Source organism: Platalea leucorodia (genome assembly GCF_965183815.1).
Source record: "Platalea leucorodia genome assembly, chromosome: 13".
Taxonomy (NCBI): domain Eukaryota; kingdom Metazoa; phylum Chordata; class Aves; order Pelecaniformes; family Threskiornithidae; genus Platalea; species Platalea leucorodia.
Window position 1 is genome coordinate 12,346,640 of NC_138835.1, and position 25,477 is coordinate 12,372,116.

The 25,477-nt window shown below is 40.2% G+C and overlaps 1 protein-coding gene across 1 annotated transcript in view; it reads left to right on the forward strand.

The window, feature by feature from the left end:
- The window catches only part of PHACTR3 (phosphatase and actin regulator 3), a gene marked incomplete at both ends in the record, with an annotated part of 110,782 nt that overhangs the window by 34,704 nt on the left and 50,601 nt on the right, over positions 1-25,477 (forward strand). Inside the window, 2 exons of the mRNA XM_082325695.1 lie at positions 23,102-23,263; positions 24,154-24,231. Of these exons, the coding sequence (XP_082181821.1) occupies positions 23,102-23,263; positions 24,154-24,231 (240 nt within the window). The remainder of the gene's footprint in view (positions 1-23,101; positions 23,264-24,153; positions 24,232-25,477) is intronic.

Sequence of the window (25,477 nt, forward strand, 5' to 3'; positions counted from 1 at the left end):
GTAGCGAAAAGGTTGGCATTCAAAAATCAAAGTTTGCCCAAATGAGGAGAACAGGATCACCTTAGAAACTCTGTGCATCTTTCTCATTTTCTGCTCACTAGCACTACATGACTCTAAAGCCATCAGATTTCTCTTTGCCTACAATGGCGTGAATAGCTCCTGTCACAGGGAAGGCATCCTCCTGCCAAGCAACTGCCAGGAATGTCCTCTCTATTAAACAAACATCTATCCATTATATTAAGAATCCAATGGACATTGCAAATGATAGTCATACCTTTCACAGTAAATCAATTTACTTGTAGTCCTTTGACTCAAAGAGGATAAATGAAGCCCGGAGGGAGCAAACAGGTTGGTCAAGGCCACCAGACAAGTCAGTGGCAGGACTGCACTAAAAAATAAAATTAACAGGTTGGGGATATATTGGGCCATGCACACAGACAGGCTTTATGAAAAGTGAGGCAAGAAATGTAAATAGTGTCCAATTTATGGATAATTGTCTGAAAAAAACCCAGACTGAAGTGCAATACCATAAAACTTGGGGTACCATCCTGAGCTGGGAACACTGTGTGTGTTAGAAGAATAATTAATCTTTCCTGATAAGGATTTACTGAAAAACAAGTGAGCTGCCCCTTAGCAACATTTTTTCCTGATATATCCACCAAAGCTAGTTCTGTGATGGACCACTCTCGGTCATAGCAACGCCATAATTATTTTGCCAAGCATTTAGCAACTGTGTTGCCGTATGTCATTACAAATAAATAACGCATCTTCGAAGTGACAAGTAAGGAAAGTGTGAATGGGGAGTTGTTAGAATCATTTCACCTGGTCGGCAGATGACCTAGCCTGGGCGAGGGTGCGGCAAGCTGTCTTTGGGGACTGTCATAAACGGAGCAGCTTCCAGCCCAGAATGTGCTGGAAAGGAGAGAAACTTTGTCAGAGAGCTTTTGCTTATCAAAAGCCAAAGGAACAACACAAACCTGATAGTATAACAGCGTCCAGCAAAGAAAAAACTGTTAATTCCCTAATAAAATCATGAACCATGAATGTTAGTAGGCTGAAAGCCCAAGGGGAGGCTCTGCACATCAGCTGAGAACAACCCGACATTACCCAGCAGAACGAGTGGGCAGGGCGGTACAGTCTACGCAGGTCCCTGCTGCGCGCTTATGATTTCAGCTGTCTGCATTACAGATTTGTTGTCCCACAGGATCTCTCTGGCTTGCAACACCACCCATTGGATAGCCGTGCTGCTTGGGGAAGCACACTGCTTGTGAAGACTGCACCGTAGCCGCTCCCCACCCTAACCAGCTAGTCACCGCTAAGCCAGGCAGGTCAGGGGAGCTATACTGCTGGCAGCTCCTAGGATGAGAAGTTGCTGAAAGGTCAGGGGCAGTTTTACCACATCCTTTCTGCCTCTTACACAGTGCAAAAACCACTAAGCTCTGAGAAAGGGGATCCATGTACCTTCAGCCACAGCAGCTCCTAGAAGCACCTCTGCTTTTGCCCTGGGCTGTCACTCACGTTCTCCTACTCGGCATCGCTCAGCTCCTAATGGGGCCAGAGCAGAGGAATTCTTTCTCTCCATTCTGCAATGTAGGTGCACGTGATGCTTTATTATACCTATCAAGGCTGGCTGTAACATACTTGCTCTTACATATCCAGCTCCAGATTTACAGAGAAGCTGTGCAAGCAGATGCCTCAGTCCAGTTTATATATACAGCTGTGAATGTACCCCATGGGCACAGTTATGACAATTATGCATGCAAGCTGGATAATGAAAAAACAAAAATATCTAATTAAACATGAATTTGCTATTATACAGCAAGTAGAACTGCATGAGTTTATAAATAGTGTACATAGATCTCCCTTGTTGGATGACACAGGATTACTGCTGTGAAATTTTTGCAAACCTCTGAAACCTTTGCAAAATTAGGCATCATCAGGCAAAGAGAGGAGAGGCCTGAGTAGAGGCAGTTGCGATAGAAATATGAGACTGGCCTTATTAACAGCTGAATTTTAACCTGCAAATACAGAAGAACTGCAAACATGATCTGCCATTATTTAAATACATTGTATCACAATCCCTTCTTCAGCCACCTTACCTTCAAAGATGTTTCAGTTTTAACAGATTATCTGACATTTAAAAATACAAGTGTGCAGAGAGTTGCTAATGTATTTAGACTGAGGAGCTTCATTTTGGTCATCTCTGCCTCTAGCTTCCTCTTAAAACATTTAATAGCAGCTTCGTTCCTCTTGGCTTCTATGAAGCGGGGATTTTAATTTATTTATGCTGATGAGGAACTTTTCAATATCCTCCTTCCTTCTTGTCGCCATTATAGAGAAGAGGGCAATGATTTTTAAAGGAAACTGTTTTTTTATCTAAAACATGCAAAATTAAAAAGATACTGGAAAATGCAGTGTAATTCAGGCTCACAGAACTCCAGAGACCTAGTTAAAGGATACCTGTTAATGGAATTAATTTTTCGTGCTCCACATACACAGAGGAATGTATTTCAGGGAATATATAGGCCTACGATCTAAAATCAGAGTCAATTTCAAAAGTAATGTAATGAAATGGTAGAAACTTGACCCGATGATTTGTTTAAATACCCTGTGACTTGTTAATTGTACAAATGCTCAGCTTCACCTGTTGCACAGTGGTTGAAGAGGAAAATGCCGCATGTGACTAATCTGACAGTTACTTGTAATATTCAATGCAGCCAGCCCCCCCTCAACCTTCTGCTTCTGCTTCATCTATTTATTTATAACTTTGCTACCAAATATTACTTTAAAACAAAGGACAGAATTCAAATATGAAGCATGGGTCATTGCCATCCCATCTTCCCTTGAGACTGCTTATGCTGGCTTTCTCCAGATTTTGTGCACCAAAGTCCTTCAGATTCACTTCCCCAGTTCTTCCCTGTTCTTTAATTCTTTCTACAGAAAGTTCACCTCCCTCCCCAGAAAATCTTGAGATTTTCTTAGAAGTCATGTAACTTAAATTAAACCATGGGGTTTTGAGCCTTTATGACTCACTTTACCAAGCTCTTCTGAATAACTATGTGGGCCAGAAAATTAATTAATTTCTATTGTCTATTTCCAAAATGTATTAATATCAATGTTCTTCAAGAAGAAATAAGCTCTGTTGCTCACGGAAAACTGAACTACGAGACCCTAATGTTATTTTTGCAGCACTAAATTTTTTCTGTAAAAGTAGATCTCAGTCTGTTGCAAGATTATCCAGGCATGATCACCAAGCACCATACCACCTGGGCAGCACTTTGGAAGATGAACAAATATATTCAACTATTGGAAACTTGAAGAACACAAATTTCTGATTTTCACTTTTGGAGAACAAACCTTGAAAATGCGATCCACATGCACCCTAATGGTTCAAAACCCAGACAGCCAAGGAGATCCCAGGATTTCCTCCCTTTCCCGTGCCCCTCTCCCACTTAAAAAAAAAAGGGGGGGGGGGGCAAGGATGCAATTTTCAAGACAACGTTGCAATTCAGACACCTAGCAATAGTAATACAGGCAAAGGACTCTTTCTCTCCCTATGTCAGCAAGCCAAAAGTCTTCTCCCTCACTAAAAACTGCTAGAGAAATAGGACTGGGCCTATTTGTGCGGCACAGTGCCCTTTGTAGACCCTAACTGGCGTGTTACACCTGCGCTGCCGCTGGAAGTCGGTTATGAACAGCTGCACAAATTAGAGAAAAACAGCAGGATCCTCTCAGCTCTCCCACTACCCCAGATAACGACAACTTTTCCCAGTTTTTCTTCTTCCTCTCAGGAAGATGGAAGACAGGTGATAATTCCCTTTCAATACAGCATTTAACAATCATCTGGAAGGCAATAAATGCTATACTCCAGAGAGATTAGCACAGTGAAACCCAATTATAATGAACAAAATAAAAGAGCAACTGCAACAATCTGCAAATCCAGAGGTCCTTGGAGCTGTGTGAATAACTGATATTTTACTATGCTGGCAGTTCTGAAAAGCTATTTTAAAAAATTCTATTTGAAGGAAATGTTCGCATTTCATACTTTGATAAATTGAAGGAAGTTGAAACAAATTTTCATAACAAAAACATTAATCAGAGTTTTTTTGGTGGTGGAGGGTAAGGATACTCTTCATCTCAAAGGTGTCACTAAAAATTTTATCCAGCATATTTTCTCCAGCTGTCTCCAGTGAACTGATGGCATAGGTAAAAAGCCTTTAGATCTGCAGAGCTGTCAACTAGTATAATTTTATAGCGAGTATCACATTTGGAATTTGGGATTATAAAACTCTGGAATCAGGAAGTTGCAAAGATTCTTCAGTTTTCATGTAAAAAGCTTAATATTTTTTTAATCTTCCTGGCTGCAGACAAGAAATGAGGAGGCAGCCATTAGGCTAGAGAGTCCTTGAAGGCAAAATAAAATCCAAAGTCAATCCATCAGTCAATCAGTCTTGTGATTCTGGATCTCTGACTCATGATTTTAAACAGTTTGAGGTGAAGAAACTGGGTTTGGCTTTCCTCAGTGCAGATGTTTACTGTGGATATGCACTTCTGTGATTATTCAGAAGGCAATTTATGCCAAAAGACACACCATATTCTTCCAAGCATACAATAGCATGGCACTTCACCAAATGCCATTATGAATGCCAGTCGCTGTTATTTGCACATGTATGAAGACGCAAACACGTATCTGTCATTCCATAACTACTAAAACACAGTTTGATGCTTTTCCTACCGGGCTACTTTTTTTTGGAGTAGTTCATTATTCAGAATTCATAATAGAAGGCAACAAATCCTGGAATAACATTTAGATTTTAGGGACCATCTGTAAATGAGGGGCTACTATATAAATTACCCACAGTGTAACTGTATTCTAGTCTACCTAGCTCTCACTTTTCTCTCAATTGGGAATGGAGCCAGATTCATAAGCAAACCAAAAAACAGCCCTTCCCCCTGCCCTGAAAGACAGAGCCCTGTCTGAGGGGAGAAAATCCCAGGAAATTTGCATTGCCTATCAGTGCACAAACGAACATTGCTGAAGCTTCAAAATAGCATTTGGAAGATGCTTGGGAAGTTCTTTCAATGAAATATTGAACAGGGGTCCAAAAATGAACTTTGGTTATTCAAAGTAAACAGTGTAGAAAGAAAATTAGTATTATTGTAGAGGAGAAATGAACTGTTTACTTTTTATGTTTCTGCTCATTAAAAGTGTGATTAAATGGAAGCAGGCGAGATGAGATAGACCATGTGTCATGTATTTCCACTGAAGAGAGCCAGGCAGCATCATATTTGACTTCAAAATAAATTTCCCTGTAGCTGTGCATGCTAGTAGGGCTTGATTTTATTAAATGTCATGCTAGAAACTATTACTTTGCTGTGTTTGTATGAAGTAACTACTGGTGCCATCCCATCTGTGCCTCAACCCTCATTAGCCTCTGCTCTCATTTTCTACAAAGATTAATCTATTTTGAGAAAAATCATGGCAAGAAATTATGCTTGTATAACAAGGTCTCGTTCTGCAAATTGTGAGAACTGTGAAGTTGTCCTTCTGTTTGCACTGAATCTAAGGCCACGATGTCAAAGAAAGATGATTAAATGAGTCTGCAAAAAGGCATATATTGGCAATCCTTGGTTTTGCTTGTGTAACTGAGTGGTTACATGTACGTAGTCAGAACTGGCCAAGAATATAGCCATTATATGATTCATACATACAGCTGTGGCAACTATATATCAAATTAGGTCTAAATATGCACATACTTCATGTACAGCTGCTCACTACAATCATTGAAAATATTTTTCTGCAACTGTCAGTGCAGCCATTCTACACACCATTCAGGTCTGTTTAAAAAAACAGGTACAGTATCCGTTTGTGTACCTTCAGCTTGCACTCACTCCAGATAGTACTGACCTCACAGCTTCTGAATTCTTTCATGTTTGTAGCAAGCTAAGATATATCATGCCACTGGGCAACTCTGTGGAACTTCCTCCACCTGTGACTGCAGTCAGAATTTGCTGGGCTGCAGAATTTCACTAAAGAAGCTAAAAGGCAGAGTGCTGGACCAATATTCAGAGGTGAAGGTCCTAATTCCAGCGCTGGTTCAACCTGAGACATGTCACACTACACGTTGTGCTTTAGCTTTCCTCCTTTGTAAAGCACTTGGGTATATATTTACAAAAAAGTACTATGTAAGACTTGGCTGTTATATTAACATAACAGTTGGAAAACATGATACTAATGCATGATACTAAGCTATTTCATGTGGGTTTTTTATCACTTTTAATGACCATAGAGTATCCAGGTTAGTTTGCAGAACAGACCACTTTACTGAAGAGTTTGTATGTCTCAAGTGGCTTTACAGTTGCCATGGTAAAATTTATTTGCTGAGTGCCAAGGTGCATCGTGGAGGAAGAGAGCTGTTTTCCTTCTTAAACGGTCAAAACATAAGTTAAACCTGCCTTTAGGCAGGCTCAGCGTACCCTGCAGCCACCCTGGAACATTTTCAACAAATAAGAAAAGTTTGCAATTTGAAACAGGAACATTTGTTGGTTTTTTTCAGCTGGCTTTGCCAGTTTTGGCTTGGGAGATGCTTAACTGTCAAAGCTTTTAACTTTTAATGTTGACTAAATCCCAAGTAGCACTGCCATTCTCCCCTTGCCCTTCTGCCAACTCCAGGGGTGGGGGGGTGGGGGCGAGAGGAGGAGAAAACACAAAAATCAGAGGAAACAAATCAAGGAAAAAAATACCAGGAGAGGTGAGGAGAGCTAAAGAACCCTTTAATGGGAACTGCAGTTCAACTCTGTTCTCAATCCCTTCACTGTGCATTTAGGCACTCAAGTGTTATAAATATGAACATTCAAGACAGCACTGTAATAGATACCAAAATTTAACTTCTAACTTGTGCCTTATCTTGTTTTATTTGAAAGTCATCATACATGCTACTAGGATGAATTAGGTGCATTACTGAGAATGGGTTAGAAACAGTGTGGCTGAGCTAGTCAGACTTTGCACTGGGTTCTGCTAGGGCACATCTGCTAAGTAGCTTAGTTGCATTTAGATCTCTGATGCTGACTATGCCACCCTAAAATCAAGCTCCCAAACCCTCTCTCGCTCTGACCTACACGTGAAGTAGCTATTTTATAATCAAATCCATATTGCCAGCAAACTTCTTGATGTTTTTGGTAGATTTTTTATATGTAATTAAGTAATATAATGTATAACATTGCATGCATACATACATACTCTATAGACATACTGTGTAGATACAGACACACTATAGAATATCTACCAAATTTGGGGAGGGTGGAGCATGCATGCATTTGTAGTGCATAAGCAAAGAGCCCAAAGCCAAAACCAAAGAAAAGCAAACATGAGGAAAAGGGTGGTCTATTTTGCTCTGAAAATGGAGCTGTTCTGCATCACCCTGCTGCCTTGCTGGATGTGGCTGCACAGCATAGGCTCATGCCCTGCGAAAATGCTCTGCTTGCTGTTCGTGGAGCATGTAGGCTGCTGTTGAAAGTTGTGGTCGCTGAGCAGAAGTGATCTGTACAGGGGCTACAGCCACCATGTGATGTGTCATTTTGCTTCTTGCCACCCAGACCTCTGCGCTGGGGCGGCAGGCAGAGACGTTCCATTAGTTTCACATCACCTTCTGGCACCAAGAGGCTCTGCTGTCCTACGAGAGGCTGACGTTAACACCAGATCTGTGCACAATTGTTTTTAACAGCAGTAGAGGTTTCATCCACATCAGGCATGGGCAAATGATCATATTTCTGTCAAATCAGCCAGAGCTGTGATACAGAGTTTATGCCAGCTCTGTGCTTTTATGCCAGATTGATGCCAGCTGCGGGAAGACAGACAATGCTTGATACGGCATAAAGTGCAAGTGGCGTAGACAAATGATACCTGATCCAGCAGAAAGCTTGCAGGAACAAAGTTAACCGATCAACATTTTTTGAACACATTTGAGAGGGCAGAATTAATTTCTACTGGATCTGCACTTTGTATCATTGGGACCATGACAGTTTTGATCTCGTACTAAATGCCCTAAAACTAGATTTATTGGATACCAGCCCAAGACTTTGTAAACCAAGGCCTACTTGTTCGTGTCTGTATCTTCTAAGGGTTTATCTACCGTGTGGAAGGGAAGCTGTGTTACGGAATCTGAGCTGCTGTATCTAATTCAATGCCATGCATAGATCGTGGAAATATATAACTCCTTCCATCCAGCACCCTGCTAACACCCAGTGCTGCTTAGCTCTCCGTTTTAGAGCTCGTAGCTATACAAATGCTGCAGTGATATTTAAGCACCCTGGCTTGTTTTGGTTACTCAGATATCTCTAGCACAATGCTCCACTGTACATTTTACAAATATCTCATTTCCATTTCCTTATTAAACAAAAGAAGGAACAAAATCATAAGATGTGTTTTATTTTCAGCTTTAAGCATTCTGTTCTGGTTTTGATGGTTTTATTGTGAATCACATGTTTTGGGTAACATACCCATGTGTTTTTGCAAATATGGTCTCTGAGTGATCCCACCAGGAATGCTCAAGACATGTAATTCTCGTAACTTTGGGGTGAATCACTAGAATGGCACCTGGGCTGTGCGGTCAGCATGTGAACAAAATCACCGAGCGCCAGCGCGTGTCAAAGAAGTAAAGCCTAATGGATCAGGTGCCTGGAAGCAGGATATGAGCTATTCAGTATAAAATGTCCTCTTTAAACTCCTGGGGAGGTATTCTGTTTGCTGATTTATTGTGACAGGAATTCTTAGTCCTGTGCCCACACAAAATGTCATCACAGCTAGTATCAATTTCATACCTCTGCAGGAAGATCATGGGGACAGACTAACACCTGCTCTGCTAATCATGGGCCATTTAGGTCAGGGTCAGGCTTCGCTGATCAGCAGCATGAGGAAGTTATGCTGCTTTATGAGCTGAGCCTATTTCTGTGCATGAAGAAAAATCCATGTTTTTCAGTGCTGTCAATCCAATACCCTCAAATTTGCTTCCCTCAGCACTAAGTGACAAGCTGGGTGGGCTTCTAGCAAGTATGCAGCCACTGCATGCAACTGTGGGGAGAAAGGATGTCTTGTCGATCATTCTGCCTTACTTCCAAATAAACGTATTTATTTTAGAGCCACTATCTGAACTCATCATCCAAAGGCTATACCGATAGCCAGATGTCAGAATCATAATTTTTTGTTCTTTCAAGCTTTTCCCCAGTAGCTTTAAATAGAAGAATAAATTTTCCACAGAGAAAGAATCTTCTATTAATAGCATTAGATCATTTCAGCACTTGAAAGGAAGAAATTAGTTGAGTCTTTTATGGTTTTTTTTTAATACTTTTTAAAATATTGTAAGTTCTTTTATAATGCAGGCAAGAGTGTCTGCCTTCAGAGTTTTAACTACTGGAGAAAAAAAAATTTCTCTCTCTCTGAGTTCAAAAAAACAAAAATAGTGAATGAGACTATATAAAATGGCTTAAAATAAACATCTTCAAACAATCTGGTCCTATGTGTCAGTTCCTTCTCATGCTTTGGTAATCTCATCTCAGTTGTTGAAACAGACTTACACAGATTGCATAGGAGGCTTGAAGATGATTGAAAGGACTTCTGCTTATCCAGTGCGGTGATTGCCAATAAGAGGTGATGTTCTGAAGGGCAGTCTCAACAGATTTCCTCACTGTTTTTTCTCATAATGGAGAAAATTTGGCCAGTTACACTTCTGCGATCTCACATTCTAAGATCTCTCCTCATTCATTTAAGAAAATGAGAGGAAAACAAGCTGTAGGCTTCTCTGCATTTTCCAAATAAACTTTGTTATCCTCTTATGTAAAACACTAAGAGGATATTCCAAGTGGCAAAGAGCTTTATACACAGCTTCACTTAAAAGCAAAAACATAAAACGTGTTTTGTTCTGCAGTCACAGAAATTTCAGTCATTTATTGTAATGAATGGGCAATGTCAAAGGAACATATGGTATTTTTAGCTCTGCTTCATTACCCAATGTGGTAAACCAATCCTGAATACTTGTAATGTCTAAAAGCTTTCTCTGAGAAGAAAGGCTTTTCCTGCAGAGTCTTGATTAAAGTCAGACTGTTATTGTCCAGAGGATCAGTGAACTGTCCTGAGCAGGAAGAGAAGGCTGCCTGCAGGATAAGTAGTCAGGCCTGAACAAATGGTGAAATGATAGCAAAAAAGAGAGTTGGGTGTAAAAGCAGAATGCGTATAGAGAAGAGGAAGGGTAGCCTAGTGAGAAAGGGCATAGTCCCTGATGGGGAGATGTAATTTCAGTGTGACAAACTCCTTGTCTGACCTTATGTTCAGGAATTTAGGGATGAAGCTCTATGACAGAGGCAGATAAGCTCAAGTTAATGTGACTGAAACAGGGCAGTATAAGGCATAATAATACGTGCCTATAAATGCAATAGAGCTGACAGGCACATTCGATACCGATATCCTCTGTTAATGTGTTTCACAACATTTTTTTACTGTTACGTTTGCTGTATGAATCCATTTGACCTGCCAGTAAATTGAGCTTATGCTTGAGTACGTTGACCTTTCTTTCTTTCTTTTTCCTCTCTTACTGCACAAGATCCTTGCCCTGGTTTGATATGCTCTGCTCAGTCTAGACATGAGCCAAAGTATGAGGGATCTGGCTTATTCTAAACAAAGTTATGGGATTTCAGAATGAAGAATAGTTTTCTGCCACGAGCTTCCCCTATTGTTTCTAAATATAATATTATAGGTAGCTTCAAACAGAGATTTAGTTTGGATATACCTTACACTGTATAGGAAGGAGCATGCAATGATGAACATGTTAGCTTGGAATAGTATGGCTCAGCCTAGCAAGCACTGAACACCCGTCCAGTTCTTATAAAAGCCTGTGGATTTTAGAGTTTCTTGGAACATCACAGGATCAAATCCAAATTATGCCTAGACCAGTGAAATTCAATACCATCATTACACAAAACAATCACAAAGTCAACAGTAGTCTGAAATCTCTGCAAATGCTGAAGAACAATAGCATAAGTTTCAAGACAGAGTGATATGGAAATCTTTAAATATCTTAGTTTTCATTACACTCATAAGTAATCTGTTTTTGCAGCTAAGATACTTCTTCTATTATCTCCCATGTAGGTTTCTGGCACAAAGAAGCTTTCAGGAGATTTTTGTGGCTTTTTAGTGGTATACCCCAAAACACACATAGGCCCTCTCATGAGGAAGCAGTTATTATAATATTGTGGGGGGGTCTTGTTTCCAGCTCTCCATGACTCATGCAAGCAGCTGAGAATACAGTTAAAATATGAAAGCTGAAAAGAACCTGAGAAGAGGGAGTAGTTATTCCACTTCTCTTTCTCTTGGAAGAACTAAAAAATACATAAATTTAGGTCAGACAGGGTAAAAATATTCCATGCTGTTTTTCCTTCCATGTTATTTGGGCTTTGTGAGACTTATAAAAACAGGCCCAGGGTATGGTTGAAATGAACAAAACTATTGTTTAATAAAACCCTCATGCACTGAAACAGAAACTCAGTTCATATTCTATGGTGGTTTGAAAATGAAAGTTTTGTCACAGATCTGGTTATCCATTTTGCACAAAAAACAATAAAATAAAAATCTAAAAAAAAAAAAAAAGAGAGAAGGAAACGAGGAAAAAGTCCAAATATTCTTGCTGATGAAAGGCAAATGTTAGAAAAACATTCATTAGATGATTCCTTCTCAAAAACATTACCCAAGTGAAAATCAAAGCTGGAGACCAAAGAACTATCTGGGATTGACAGTCCATAAAATCCATGTGAACTTAAAACCTGTTCCAAGTAAAATTAACAAAACTTGTCTCTACAAAGACAGAGCCTCCTGACATGCTTTGAATTTTGCAAATGGTAGTTATTTTTTGTTCTTTTGTTCACTGACCCGCAGAATAGAAGTGTAATCATGTGCTCCCTAGACACTTCTCGATACTGTATAATCTCATAATTTTTTTTTTTTTTATACACCACTACATTATAAATTAAGTCTGTAAATGTAGAACTGGGGCAATCTTACCTGTTCAGACAAAATGTGCAGAACAGGACTTTGATCAGCAACTTCCGTATATATGTGAAACGGTACAGAGAGGGTTTGTTATACCAAGGCAGATTTAAGCTGCTCCACATCCACCATGATGGCCCCGACCACTAAGTTGGCTTGACAAAGCCATGGGAAAATTTGTTAGTAGGAAAATCTTGTGCAACTCAAGAGTTGCTACAGCTTCTCCTGTTTCATCTGCAGGCTGATCTAGGGTGGGCACGCTATGCCTGACGCATTAACCACATGGTGACACTTATGCAAACCTTCCAGGCACTTAAAGGCAGATGTGGGGAACGTTTACCAATGCTGCTATAGACTTTTAAATGCAAATGCTGCTAGTAGAATTTTAAAATATCAAAAAAGCCATTTCTCAGCAGTTATAATTTACGTTTTAGTTTAGCTCACAGCATTCTTTGTATCTGCTTTGAATATGTTTTATGCTAACTCCTTCCTCCTCTGTTTATTTCAGTTTAAGGTAGTTCTTTCCAAGATGGTGTAACCACTGTTGTCATTAAACATCATGCTTGTACATACTATTGCCTAATATTCCTAAGAGATAGTAACCATCTGCAAACGTATTGTTGAAATTTATTATGTGACCTTTGCAGTTGTTGTAAGCAGTACAACCTAATTAGCCCACAAAGTTTCTCCCTGAAAAGAATATGAATATTAGAATGGTGTTTAAGACATTTCTCTCCCCTTCTTTCAAATGTAACCATTTCAAGAAATTATTATGATGCATTTGCTGACTTGTTTTTAGCAACAATTGTCTAGTTTGTGTGGAAAGAATGTTTTATGAAGTAAAAAATTAATACAAAACTCAGTTCTTGCACTGAACTGCATAAAGACTCACTCCAATTAAAGAAATCAGTAGAACTCTGGTTAAATGCAAAGCCCTTTCTCCACTAAATTCAGTGCACTATAAACCTTAGAAAAGAACAAGCTAAAAGAAACTCATCCATCTGTGCATTAGAGTAAATTTGCTTTTTCTGTCACAACCATAGCATCATTCTAGCAAGTTTGAAAATGTCATTATATCTGTTTTGTTAATTTATGCATAGCAATTTCATTGATGCTAAAATGTCTTGCTGAAGGGCTATAGGGAGTTACATGCTCTTCTGGACGTAAGGATATGTAACAGATGAGTGTAGTAATGGACATTTCAGATAAGCTGTAATATGGGCTAAAGCCCAATACAAGGGAATTTTTACTTTACCAAAAATTTAAGAGCCAAAGTCTTGATGACAGTGAGTACTTTCACTACCAACAACTCATAGAATTTGCATGTGTGTTTAGGGGCTTTTGAATTTTGTAATTTAGTAAGAGAAATAATGATCTTTATCCTTCCTCTGGAAAGAAAATACAGGAATTCTTAGTTCATTTTTGGAAAGATGGTTGTTTAGTTTGGTTGGCGTTTTTGTTTTAAAGAAGAATCTTGTTTTCTTTGCACTTTGTATGGGAAGAGCTCATTCTCCGTCAAGTTAGAGTCACAAGATCACACTATCTAACAAATGCACCTCAGAAGATGTTGAGTCCTCAACACCAGCTGTTCACAGACCCACTTCTAATGGGCTGCATTACTTGCTAATGCAGACACAGCCAATATATCACATTAGCAAAAGGAATAGCATTTACTTTCATAGTTCTTCTTCCTGCTTGGCTGCTGGGTGACACAGAGTTAATGGACAGAGATTGCTGTTCTCCTGCCCAGTTCTCATTTTGTTGTTGACATGTGGGATATTGTCTCTCTATTCTATTTCTTACACAGAGCAAGGATTACAACTCAGCAGTTTATTTGTCCTAGCTCCCATAATACCAGAAGGAAACAACCTGGAATGGAGTCATTCCAAGAGCTGCAGAGGAGACAGCTTTATATATTTTAAGTAATTTCCATGCTCATTCCTTGCCCTGAAGATCCTGCCATTCCCATTAGGAATAGATTGCGGTCTTGTTTCAGACAAACAATGATAATCACTACAGTAAATGTGATAAGCAATTATTTCTCTTGGCCCTCAATCCGTAAAGAATTTAATTTTAGAAGGCATACGGCTCTATTAGCACTTTAAAGATTGTTACCCAGAGCCCGTCTATTTGGAAACAGAATCTCGATTTTTAGAGCATGGACCTCCCAGGAACTCATTAATTTTTAAAGATACTCAGATCTCTACAGTTAAGCTGTTGCAGTGCTTTAAAGCCCTTATCTGAGCCTTGAGATAAGATAATGCCATGGTAAGGAGCAGGTAATGTTAACTTTACCACAAGATTTAACAGGTGAGAAGTGCCATTGCCCACAGAGACTTTGTACTGCCTGACTTTCTACTCTGCATGTAGGCATATATGTGTCTGTCTTTTCAAGTATGCTGAGGACAACAGAAGGTTTGTGGTACCTTGCGGTCTTTTGAAGACTGCTGAGTATTTAGTATAATTGCCCCTTTGGAAAATACCAGCAGACAGTGGGACAAATAGATCTTTTAAAACAATGCCTCCCTCAAAGTATTTCCTACATGTGTCTCATATTTACAGAATGTTATGTGCAGCAAACCTAGCCTTCTCTAGAAAGTATTTAACCATTCATTCCGGTGATATAACCTCCTAAGAAGGGTTTAATCAGAATTTACATGCAAACCAAATGTAGAAATCACTGGCAGCTTTATAACAGTTTTACAAGAAGCCAAATTGGATGCATAACCTTTAGACAGAAGTTGAATTCAGTCACTGTGCCTGTTTTCTATCTACCTTTCTCTGTAGCTGTTCTGGTTTATGTCATATTTTTGTTATCTAAGTATTTTTTCTTCCAAATCTCTGTCCTATTCTGTATAGCAGGCCTGGAGTATGCACGAGAGACTGTCGACTAATGTGTATTTGTTGCCAACAGCTGTAAGGAAAGTGAAAGTGCAAAGCAGCAGGAGTAATAAAGGAAAAAAAAAAAGGCAGATGATCTTGCATTTCACAAAGGAGAAAGAACGTTTTCTATCTGCAGCAGTGGCCTTGAACAGTGACAGAGCACAAACAGAGAGTCGTGGTGCATTCAAGGGAAGAAGGAAATTATGCATTAAATTACAAGGGCATAAAAGTGCATAGGACATGAGGATTTGGTTATTTCTCTAATATATAAGTTTGGGATGGATACAAAGCGAGACCTGATTGTATCTGACAGACATAGACTAACATAAACAGAAGAGACTCTAAACAGGTCAATTCTGGGGCATGAATCCCAGACAAAAGCAATGCATAGTTCCCTGTTAGCAAGCACGGTGCTCTTACACCAACGACTTCCCTGGGTGTTACACGTCCCTCTAAATGTAACTGCTATTGGGGATAAGCTGCAGTGAAATGGATTTGAAGGTGCCTCTTGGAGACAGCACAGGGTGTGCTTCAGTCTGCAGACTCCCTGAGGAAGCTATAAAAAACATCCTTTCAACAGGTTTGCAGCAAGGCTACAGCTAATTAAACAACTGCAGGTGATGAAACGGTGGTCCTGCAGTGCAGACAACAGCTTTACTACTACGAGTGCATGGGCATGGAAAGCCTAATTCAAGCTATCCCTGTACCTCCTGGACTTGGCCTCCCTTTGTTCCACAGAGCAGCATCTCTCCAAGAGGCCTGGGGAAACTGCCCAGTCCTGGGAATTTGTAACACCTGTGTGGTACAAAACCCTTTGCAGATGCAGGATGGACAAGGCTTGCTGCACAGTCTGGCTCTTGGCCCTCTGCAGAGGCACTGCTCATTTGACTTCATTTGAATAGATTTTTTTGTGAATCTCAGGAGATGCTGCTCTGTCTGGTGCCTGAGCAAGCTCTCACTGGGTGAAAAGCATGCAAATGTCAAGATTCCCCTCTTGAAAGAAGATACTGTACAGGCTCGGGTAGCTGAATTGTGATTATACAGCAATCCTTCATTAGTCTCATTTTCTTACTGTTATTTAGTTCTTCCTTATCCAAGGCAAAGCTTGTTGTGGGTTCCTTTACACAAACACTGAAAAACTTATTTTGTTAATGAATTGCTAATGTCACACTGTGCATTGTAAATCAGAGGAAGTGCTATTGGGACTTGACACAATGATCCACAAGCATGAGAAGTTCCCGATTAATTTCTTTGCACCTTGGCTCATATAGTGGTAATGCCGTTAGGTGATATGTCAACTTCATGAAGGAACATTTTCTGGAAGAAATCACAAATCTCAAGCATATAAAGCGTATTTTTATCTAAGAGATTTAGCTGGAGTTACCACTTCCCTGCTCTCTTTCCTTTGATAAGTATAATCTGTTTCCCCGTTCACTTCAGCTAAAGCTTGTTTTAAAATCCAAATACTTTGAAGGGAAGCTCAGCATGACAGAATAGAAATAAACTTCCTTGGCAAGCACAGCCCCCTTCTACCACCCACAAATTATGTTTTGGGGTTTTTTTTTTTCCTCCTTCAATTAAAGAAAAATGTTAAATCATAATTTAACATGCTAAAAAGCAGTAGAAATTATAGAACAAGGATATATGGCAAACATTTGAGTATGAAGTGAAAATGGAAGCTCAGACTCTGGAGAACACACGAATGGTAGAAAGGAAAGCACAGTAACTTGCATTTTCATGCAGGGAAGTATAAAAACCTAATCAGGATTCATACCACCCAGCTAAAAGAAAGGTGATACAGCCCAAGAACAGCCTGTACTCAGTGGAAGCTGAATCCGGAGCTGTTTTGGATATGGGGCTCGTAAAGGACTCTATTCCCCTTCGTCATTCTGCCATTTATCTTAGTATTTTTACCCTGCCTTCATGTATCTCCATGAGTCTGAAGTCTGCACGAATTTACTGTGCCAGATTTTCTCCCCAAGGTAACTCAATGAACGACGTATTTATCACGTGGATGAGCCTGGTCCACTGTCCATCTGTTTCCTTATGGGATTAAGTATTGGATGAGATCAAATCCAAGGTGGGAAATAATGAACATAAAGGATTACAATTTTGAGAACAGACAGATAAGAATTCAAGCCATTTTTACCTATGCTGTTGACCATAGAAAACCTAAACATTTCGATAGCTAAATGCCTCAATTTGCACCTCAATCCTGTAATTTTCCCTACTTTGTTTCAATATTTTTCTGGTGTAGCAAATATTATGTGTCAGAGCAACTATCTTTGTCATGTCAGCAGCTGTGCATCCAAAATTAGCTTATGATTACATTCAGTAATGTACTACAGGTACCTTGCCTTTTCTAAATAACTAAACTGTTAGGAATTAGGTTTTCTGTTTTACAAAGGATTCTGTGTAAATTTTTCCAAACCAACCCAAAATAATACTGAAACATTCACAGCTTCAAATACAAAGTCCTTCAGAAAATAAATAAATCTCAGGTTTATCAAAAGCTTTTTTCTCATTTCTAATTTTAATTTCTGATTTCTAACAGTCATTCAAAATTGGAAAAATCAGAATACTATGTGTTCAAAAAACTGAAATGGAGACTTCAAACTGGAACATTCCACTGCAGTTTTCTTTCAAAGAGGGTCAAGAAAGAGAGCATGTCTGCAGAAATGCAGGTGACAAAACATTTTGAGAACAAGGAAGAGCTCCATTGCAGGAAACATCTAACTAGTGCAATAAAAAAGCTCTTCAGTATGAATTCTGCTTCTCAAAAACATAACAGAAGTGTTCAAAGGCTCCTAGAAACAATTAATTTGCCCCTATCCTGCAGATTGAATTATTGTGATCAGTTCTTCCTCTGTTGGGATGTTAAACTAAGGAAAAAGGCGTTTGTTCCTGCTGCTAATTCTCTTTCCCAAAGCTCAGAATAGTCCTTACTCTAAACCCAAGGCAACCTTTCTGCCCTCTTTCCCCTGCAGGTTTCTCTCACTAGATAAAAAATACCCTCTGTATAGAGAGAAGTGCTGTTTCTCAGCTAACCCCACAGATGTCTGGCTTGCATGATGCAGGACTGACCAGCAGTAGACATGAACCCTTTAAAAGCTCAGGTTTCCCTGTGATATCCTCCTTAACATCCTTTTTAGAGGTAGACACTAAGTCTAGGCAGCACTGAAAGTTAGTGATGGTAAAGGCACCTCTATCCTAAAAGCCAAAATGGTAATTTTGATTCCACTCGCTGTCTCTACCCTCTGGAATGGACCAAAGGGAACCTTTTTTTTTTTTTCCCCCTTTTTTAACTCTGAGTTGCAAAGACAGATGCAATGACAACAAACAGGAGAACATGCAGAGCTGCATTACAAACCAATTCATCAGGACACACAGCACTCCTGCCTTACAAATTTGCCTGCAGCTCTTGTCTGCTGTGTTATTTTTAAACTACCTGCAGGTTGCAGATTTTTCAGTGGTCCTCCTAACAGTATACGCAGAGAATTTAGCAAGGCACAACTTCAATTACCATGAATTCAAGTTACCAAAATTCCCAGCACGTTAAAATTCAGCATCCTTCATCTTCCCATAAACTTCTGCTGCAATTTACATATTCACAAGAGGGCATCCCAAGTCTCTTACAGCCTTTCTCCGTGGCAAGGTCACTATAACTTGGCTCTGCATCCCTGATGTTCCCAACCTCCATACATCAGCCTGCAGAGTGCAGCCTGCAGTTGCTATCATCAGCAACCTAGGCATCAAGACTTTTTGGCTCATGATGGAAAACCCAAGAAGATAGACCCAACTGACCGAACCCAGTGCTCAGTTTCACAACACTCATCACCAGACGTGATTATCTCAGCACCAAAACCATCTGCTGTACAAACGAAGGCTATGTGCAGGCATAGGGCACTCTTCCATCACACATCCAGGACTCAAACTTCACACTACTCCCAGCAAACCTGCCCCACTTCTGTGGGAGGCTGGATGGGATAGAGTCAGGGCTTGACATCTGTAAATGGGAGAGCTTCTATGTGCAGAAAAACTGCATGATCCATGCACAATTCCTACAGAGAAGGGACTAACAGGAAGAGTATTCTATCTATGCCACCACAATATTTTAAAGAAGAAAGCGATGGAGCATTTTTCAGAAACACAGATCACCACAACTGCTGCTGATGTAAACAGAAGCCGCAGATGCTCAGGCTTTCCGAGGGGTCAGACCCTGCAGCCAAATGTAATGAATATTATGGTTTGTTTCCTTCTTCTCTGTTGCCTGGTTTATTCTGCAGCCAAGAGCAATACTGCAGAGCAATACCCATCAGGTCAGAACCCCTCCTCTCATCTGATTTGGGATGTCTCGGACATCGTGCCATTCATGCTCTTGACCACTGTTAGGATCTCTAGAAATTACCCCAGCTAGCACTGCAAGAAGCACTTGCCCAGCCTCATCAGCAGGGGCACAGCCACGTTCGCTTCCACCCCTTTGACACACACAGAGCAGATTACAACTGGGTGATATATGAGGGGTTTCGTTTGGATCTGGAGCTCCAGCACAGAAGCCTTTGCCCTCAAGAGGGTACAGCACGGTCTAGAAAGTAATTTCTGTATAAACAGTCAACAAGCTTCAGTCAGAGCAAATGCTCTGGCCCCACAGGGCTGACAACTGTCTCCCTGGGGGACAGCGTGGGACCAATTGGTCTGTCTCAGCAGCGATGGCCAAGCAGAGCCTGGCCTCCCTGCGTTGGGTAGGGTTCGCTTGCTGTGGGTTAAGCTTGTGCTTGCTTGACCCTGTATAACGACTGTCCCTCAGCCTTCTATATTACACAGCTAGTTAAGCTGTTGCTCATTTCTCCCTGCTGACATGGGGAGTTTCAATTTGGCTCTCGGCTGTGTATATTCTGCAGACATCCTCTGTGTAATTGCATGGCCTGGCCCCAGGCTATCGGGCTCTGGGAGAAATAACTGCATTATTCCACAGAACAGTTAGCATAATTAAAATATTGACTGCAGATTAAAAAATGTGCTGAATATTTCCACAGAGTGGTTGGAGAGTTGGCAAGTCTTGGCAGCTTGTTGGCTGCAGGAACTGGCTGATATTTAGGTGCGCCTTCTCCTTCAGTATTCATTGCTGTACGTGGGAACTGCTTTTTGTGCTGTCAACTTCTTATCTCCCAAGCAGCCAACCCACAACCAAGAAAAAAAAAAATGAACTGACTGGAAATGAGGAGCTCCAAGGGCTTTCTTGTAATTCTTATTGCCAGTAAGACCACTTCCTTGTTATTTATGACTTCAGGACATCTGTCTTACTGTGTCTCTATCTATTTTTATTTGTGTCCATCTCTCCAAATGCAGAGTGTAGGAACTGCATGTGGTGAGAATGTACCAGGTGATAAAACCATTTGCTTAAGAACTGCCTGTACCATATGAGAGGCATTAATAAAGTTAAAAAGCCCACGAAAACTTCCACTGAAACTTTTGTTCATTCCTTCTTTGACATTGGATTTCTATCTGTATTTAATCTGTAACCGAAGTCTAAAATCCTTACACTTCCACAACCTAGAGGGCAGAAGGGAATGGAAGAAACCCAGCTGATAGGGCTGGTAGAAACTGCAGAAGCACTGATCACTACAGGGCACTTAAGGAATCCTTAGTGCCTTTGCAATATCTCCCCGTTCTCTTTCTTAGGGGAATATCTGGGATAATAAACATTGCTAGAGACACACAGGCTGGGGTTTGAATGACTTCCTGGTTCTGTCCACACCCCCTGCTATCTGGCAAGAAAGGTAAAATGATCTCATGCTACCAGCGTTAAACAAACATGTGGATGATGCCTAAACCACTTTGCAGACACCTACATCCTGAATGAAATGCAGTAGGATCAGTAACTTGCCAAGGTACTGCTTTAAATCAGCTTCTTATTTAATCTTCACTTACATGCTTGAGAAATTCCTGGGATGGTAGGAAGTGTTTGAGCACCAGTGCAGTCTCCACTGGTCTCCAGGGATGGCTAACCTGAAGCTGTCCTACTCCACTGTAGCTTCCAGGGACAAGGGTCTGATTTACAGTCTGATCTACAGCTCTTTTGAGATGAACTAGTGTTGTGAACATTTCCATTCCCACCCAAGGGATGTCACAAGAAATGGCTAAATGCTATTTCCTGAGGCTTCTATTACAGCTTTAAAGTAATCATAACAGCAAATTAATAGCAGATCTACTCTGCCATTTTCCATTCTCATTGCCATCTCTGTAATCAAGAGCAGCTCTACTTCTTCAAAGCTTATTTCTGCGATACTTCTTAGTTTTGAATACACAGTTAGGAAAGGAGCATGATATCTTGGCACTCCAGCTGTGGTCTGTAGGCTACTGCCCTCCTTCTGTGCTAGGTTCATTGCTAGTTTCTGCTCTCAACTTAATATTGACCTCCAAACTGTAAATCATAAATACCACCTTGGGTAGACACCATTCTTTCAAAGGCAAAAATATATTTTTATTTACATTTTAAATATCTTCTAAATTAAACCCCAAGATAAACTCTGTGGAATGAGACAAAAGATGCTCTAAATTCAGTACACAGAAAGAGAAATTCACTGCGCACGCACGGTGTGGGGGGCAAGAATTGTTACAGCCTTTTCTCTGCTCTGATAGTTCCCGTGGCCAAGTTTTTAGTTTGTCTCCACTGAATGATTCATCTCTATTACCAGTATTTTCAAAATTAAATGGAAGAGGAGGAATGTGTTGATTCCCCTGCTGTGTTTAATAATCTTCCAAAAATTGTTTCCTGTTTACTTGGAAATCCACACCTCCATGCTGTGATTTAAGCATTTTCACCCTGTTAACTTAAAAACAAAGCCTAGAAGATGCTGTATAGTTTTTATCTTGCAGTCATAAAGCAATTTATGATAAATGTTGTTGTTCCAGAGAGAAATTACTTGGAAATGTGCATATGTTCATAGCTCCACATTGCTCATTTAAATCATAACTGATTGTTGAAAAAAACCCACAAACTGTCATTCAGTTTTTATTCATGTAACATGTCTGAGGACTGATGGCAGCTTCTCTTTTAACAATCACTGTATTGGTGCTCAAATACAAAGCTCAGTAAAGCCATCAATAACCCCATTTATGGAACTGTGCTACTTTCTTTCATGGTACTGGCTGGCACACAACTCTGAATAGTCAGTATGCATTGTTTCGTGCAAGAGTTGTCTATGAGCAAAACTTACGGTGTATTTTCAAGACAAAATACTAAAAATACCTAAATTGCTTTTCCAGCTGAAGCATTATCTCTGAACTCCTGTGGCTTGGCTGGACAAAAGGGAAAGAATTTTCCCTTTAGCTTCCTCAAGGAATAAACTTCCACAACAGTTCTGGGATTTTACTTACGTAGCACATATCAAACAAACTATTCTTACATAAAAGATTTGCATTAGCTCACACAAGTCAGTGTGTTCTGTGTTAGCTTATGTGAAAAGAGTTCATTTAAAAGGCATCAGTATCCTGCGGCCTGAGAACAGAACTGGAAGCTGGGAATTCAGAAGGGACCTGAGCTTTCTCACACTTCCTCTCAGCTTTTCATACAGGTCTAAATTTCTCTAAATGAACATTACATTTATGTGATTAACTGAAGGCCGCATGGGCCTGGTTTACAGATGTGTTAAATTTCTACTGCTCCTATTAAAGCCATTGGGAGCTCTCCATTCTCCACGTTTCAGAAGGCTGTAATGCAGTTACACGCAGCCCTTGGGAGGGAGAGTAACACCATTACCTTGGTGAGTACCAGACATGGTCAAAGGTAGGAAAGTGATGGAATAAAGCATAGGGTGTACAAATTCAGCATGTCCCTCTCTCTATGGGCCTAATATCCCTGATTAATCCATGAGGGATGGCAGCAGTGGAGATATTGAAATATTTGGCATCCAGACAGGTACTGTGTAAGACCATAGGCAAGAGAGCAGCTGGTAGGAAGCACCGGGCTGGCACAGTGAGGTTGAACGCCTCTCTGGCTGGCGTCCCTCAGCCTGGCTGCCAGCTCCAGCAGTGCAGAGACTTTCTTTCAAAGTCCTGCACTACTTATCTCGGCGACTAGACTGAATGCTTGTTAGCTGGTGAGCCTCATTTGCCTCCCCTTTTTAAGTCTATGCAGCAGCTTTTTGTCTAACAGCTGGCTTTCCTCTCTTCTCCTCTCAGATGAGATGGAGCAGTCCCCTGCAATGCATTCTGACTACTTGGTCTCAGGGATTCGAACTCCGCCAGTGAGGAGGAACAGCAAACTGGCAACACTGGGCAGGATCTTCAAACCATGGAAGTGGCGGAAAAAGAAAAACGAGAAGCTAAAGCAGACATCTGCAGGTAGGATGAGAACAAGAGAGTGATGCTGCACAGAGCAAAGCTTAGTTTGGGCAAAATTTGCTGACATAGGAAATGTTAATAGTGACCTGATCTAAAGCTAATTCAGAGATTTCAGCATGTTACAGGTTAATAATATTTAAGGCTAGATAGAGCCCATATAGACTGACTTCCTATATAATACAATACAGTACGTTTAGAAGAAAAGGTCAAAATATGAGAGTGAAGCACAAGCCTCAACACAGACTGCTTTTCATGGGCTGTCCCTTCTCCAAAATAGGCTACATTTATGGCCCCAAGTATCATCACCCCTTTTATTTGGGGTGAAGATTATATAGGTCACAGTAACATTATGAAAAGTGACAGGAGGGAGCTACAGCATGTAAAATGCCTTCCCTCAAGCAGCTGTCTCTGCGGTGAAGGAGCCCAGCACACAGCACTGCCTCCTCTCGCTAGTCTCCAAGGATGCCCCAGGAGATCAGTAAGGAGACAGACTCACTTTCCTAAGATAGGATGGTGCAATTCCCTGCACTTGCCCTGATATCCTGTGGAGCATCACAGTAAAGGATGCCGCTTCCTGAGGCAGCTCCAACATGCAGTATTAAACAGCATGAAGGCTCTAATATCCCAGTTACTCTGCGCTCAGTGTGATCAGACAGTAGGTTAGATCATAAATCTCAGCTCTACATGAGGGTGATTTTACAGATATTTTAACAAAGGAAAAGGTACAAGCAGGCTGACCAGTCCATGCTCCCCAAAACAAAATCCTTGTGGTTCTTTCCAAGCACATAGTAGTTGAGACTAGAGGGAATTTCCACATTGCATCTTTCTCACTCCATTATATGAATACTCTGTTGTTAACTGGTGCTGTGTTATGCTACTACTTCATGCAGTGCTGGAGAAGAAGATGACAGCACGACAAGGTCGGGATGAACTCATTAAGAAAGGCCTTCTGGAGATGATGGAACAAGGTAAGTAAAAATTCTTCATCTTTTTTATCAAAGTCTTTTTCAGGACAACAGGAAACACATAATTGCAAAAGAAGAAACCTAACAAACAAATGAATAAAAAGGAAAACCTTCAATCCAAACAGAGAAGAAAATTCAGTATCTGAATTAAGCACATCTTTCTTCAAATTCCTCCCTGCTGCAATCAATCCATGCAGTTTAATTTTTGATGTTTTACCATCTTGAATGCAACTCCATCTTCGCTTGATTTATACATGGTGCAGATCTGAGCTGGTATGTACGTTTTATGCAATTGCTCTAAACCTAGCTAAATCCTACTGCCAAGAAAGTCAGCTAAAGCTGGTATAAATATAAACTTAAACATACAGATGCATTCAGCCAACACGTACAATCCATGAATTCAAATCTCATAAAACGATACTAATCTGATGTTTTCAGCTGTCTTTCTGGTAAACCAAGTTTGTGACAAAACGTATTACCGTTCTGCCTGGTTTTCATTCACACGGAAAAGTGAAGCATTTGGTAGTGTCATTTTAAAGCTTTCCTGACTACAAACCAGGTTCAGCAGAAGTCATTGCATGAAAGATGATAAAATGTCAGAAACATGCACAAAGGACTGTGGTTCTGTATATCCCTGCTCCAAAGCCCTGATAGGTCCTCAAGGGAGACAGAGATCTGGGTGACTATTCTGCGAGATCAAGCGAGCTCCCAAGGTTAGGACAACATCCCAATTGCCTTTTCCACCTAAACAGAGATAAAAAAATAAATCCATCTTTACTTTGAAAACTTTATAGCAGAAAGGACTGTCATGAAGAAAGATTGGCCTTTTGAGTTTGACCAATCTGATAGACAGAAATTATGTTCTTTGAAACTAATAATTGAGTTTCTTTGTATAAAACAAATGCCATGCCTATAAATAGCCTGTGGGACAATACTCAGTGATGCTATTCTGGAGTGTAACCGAGCAACTGAAGAGTCAGAAAAAGAGCATTTTAAACAGATTTTTTTTTTTTCATTGCAATAAAGCAATTTTCATATTATTTTATCGGATATATTTTAATATAAATTTCATGTTCAAATTAAAAAAAAAATCTATCAAACCATTAGTTTATTCTAAAATGGAAGGTTTTAGAAAGCTCATTTTTAATTCTGTCCATTGAACTATGTATGTCTCTCATAATTCTAGATAATTAGTTGCCCTATTAGCATATTAGCCCTATGGGATAGAAAAATACACCCTGTTTCTGCT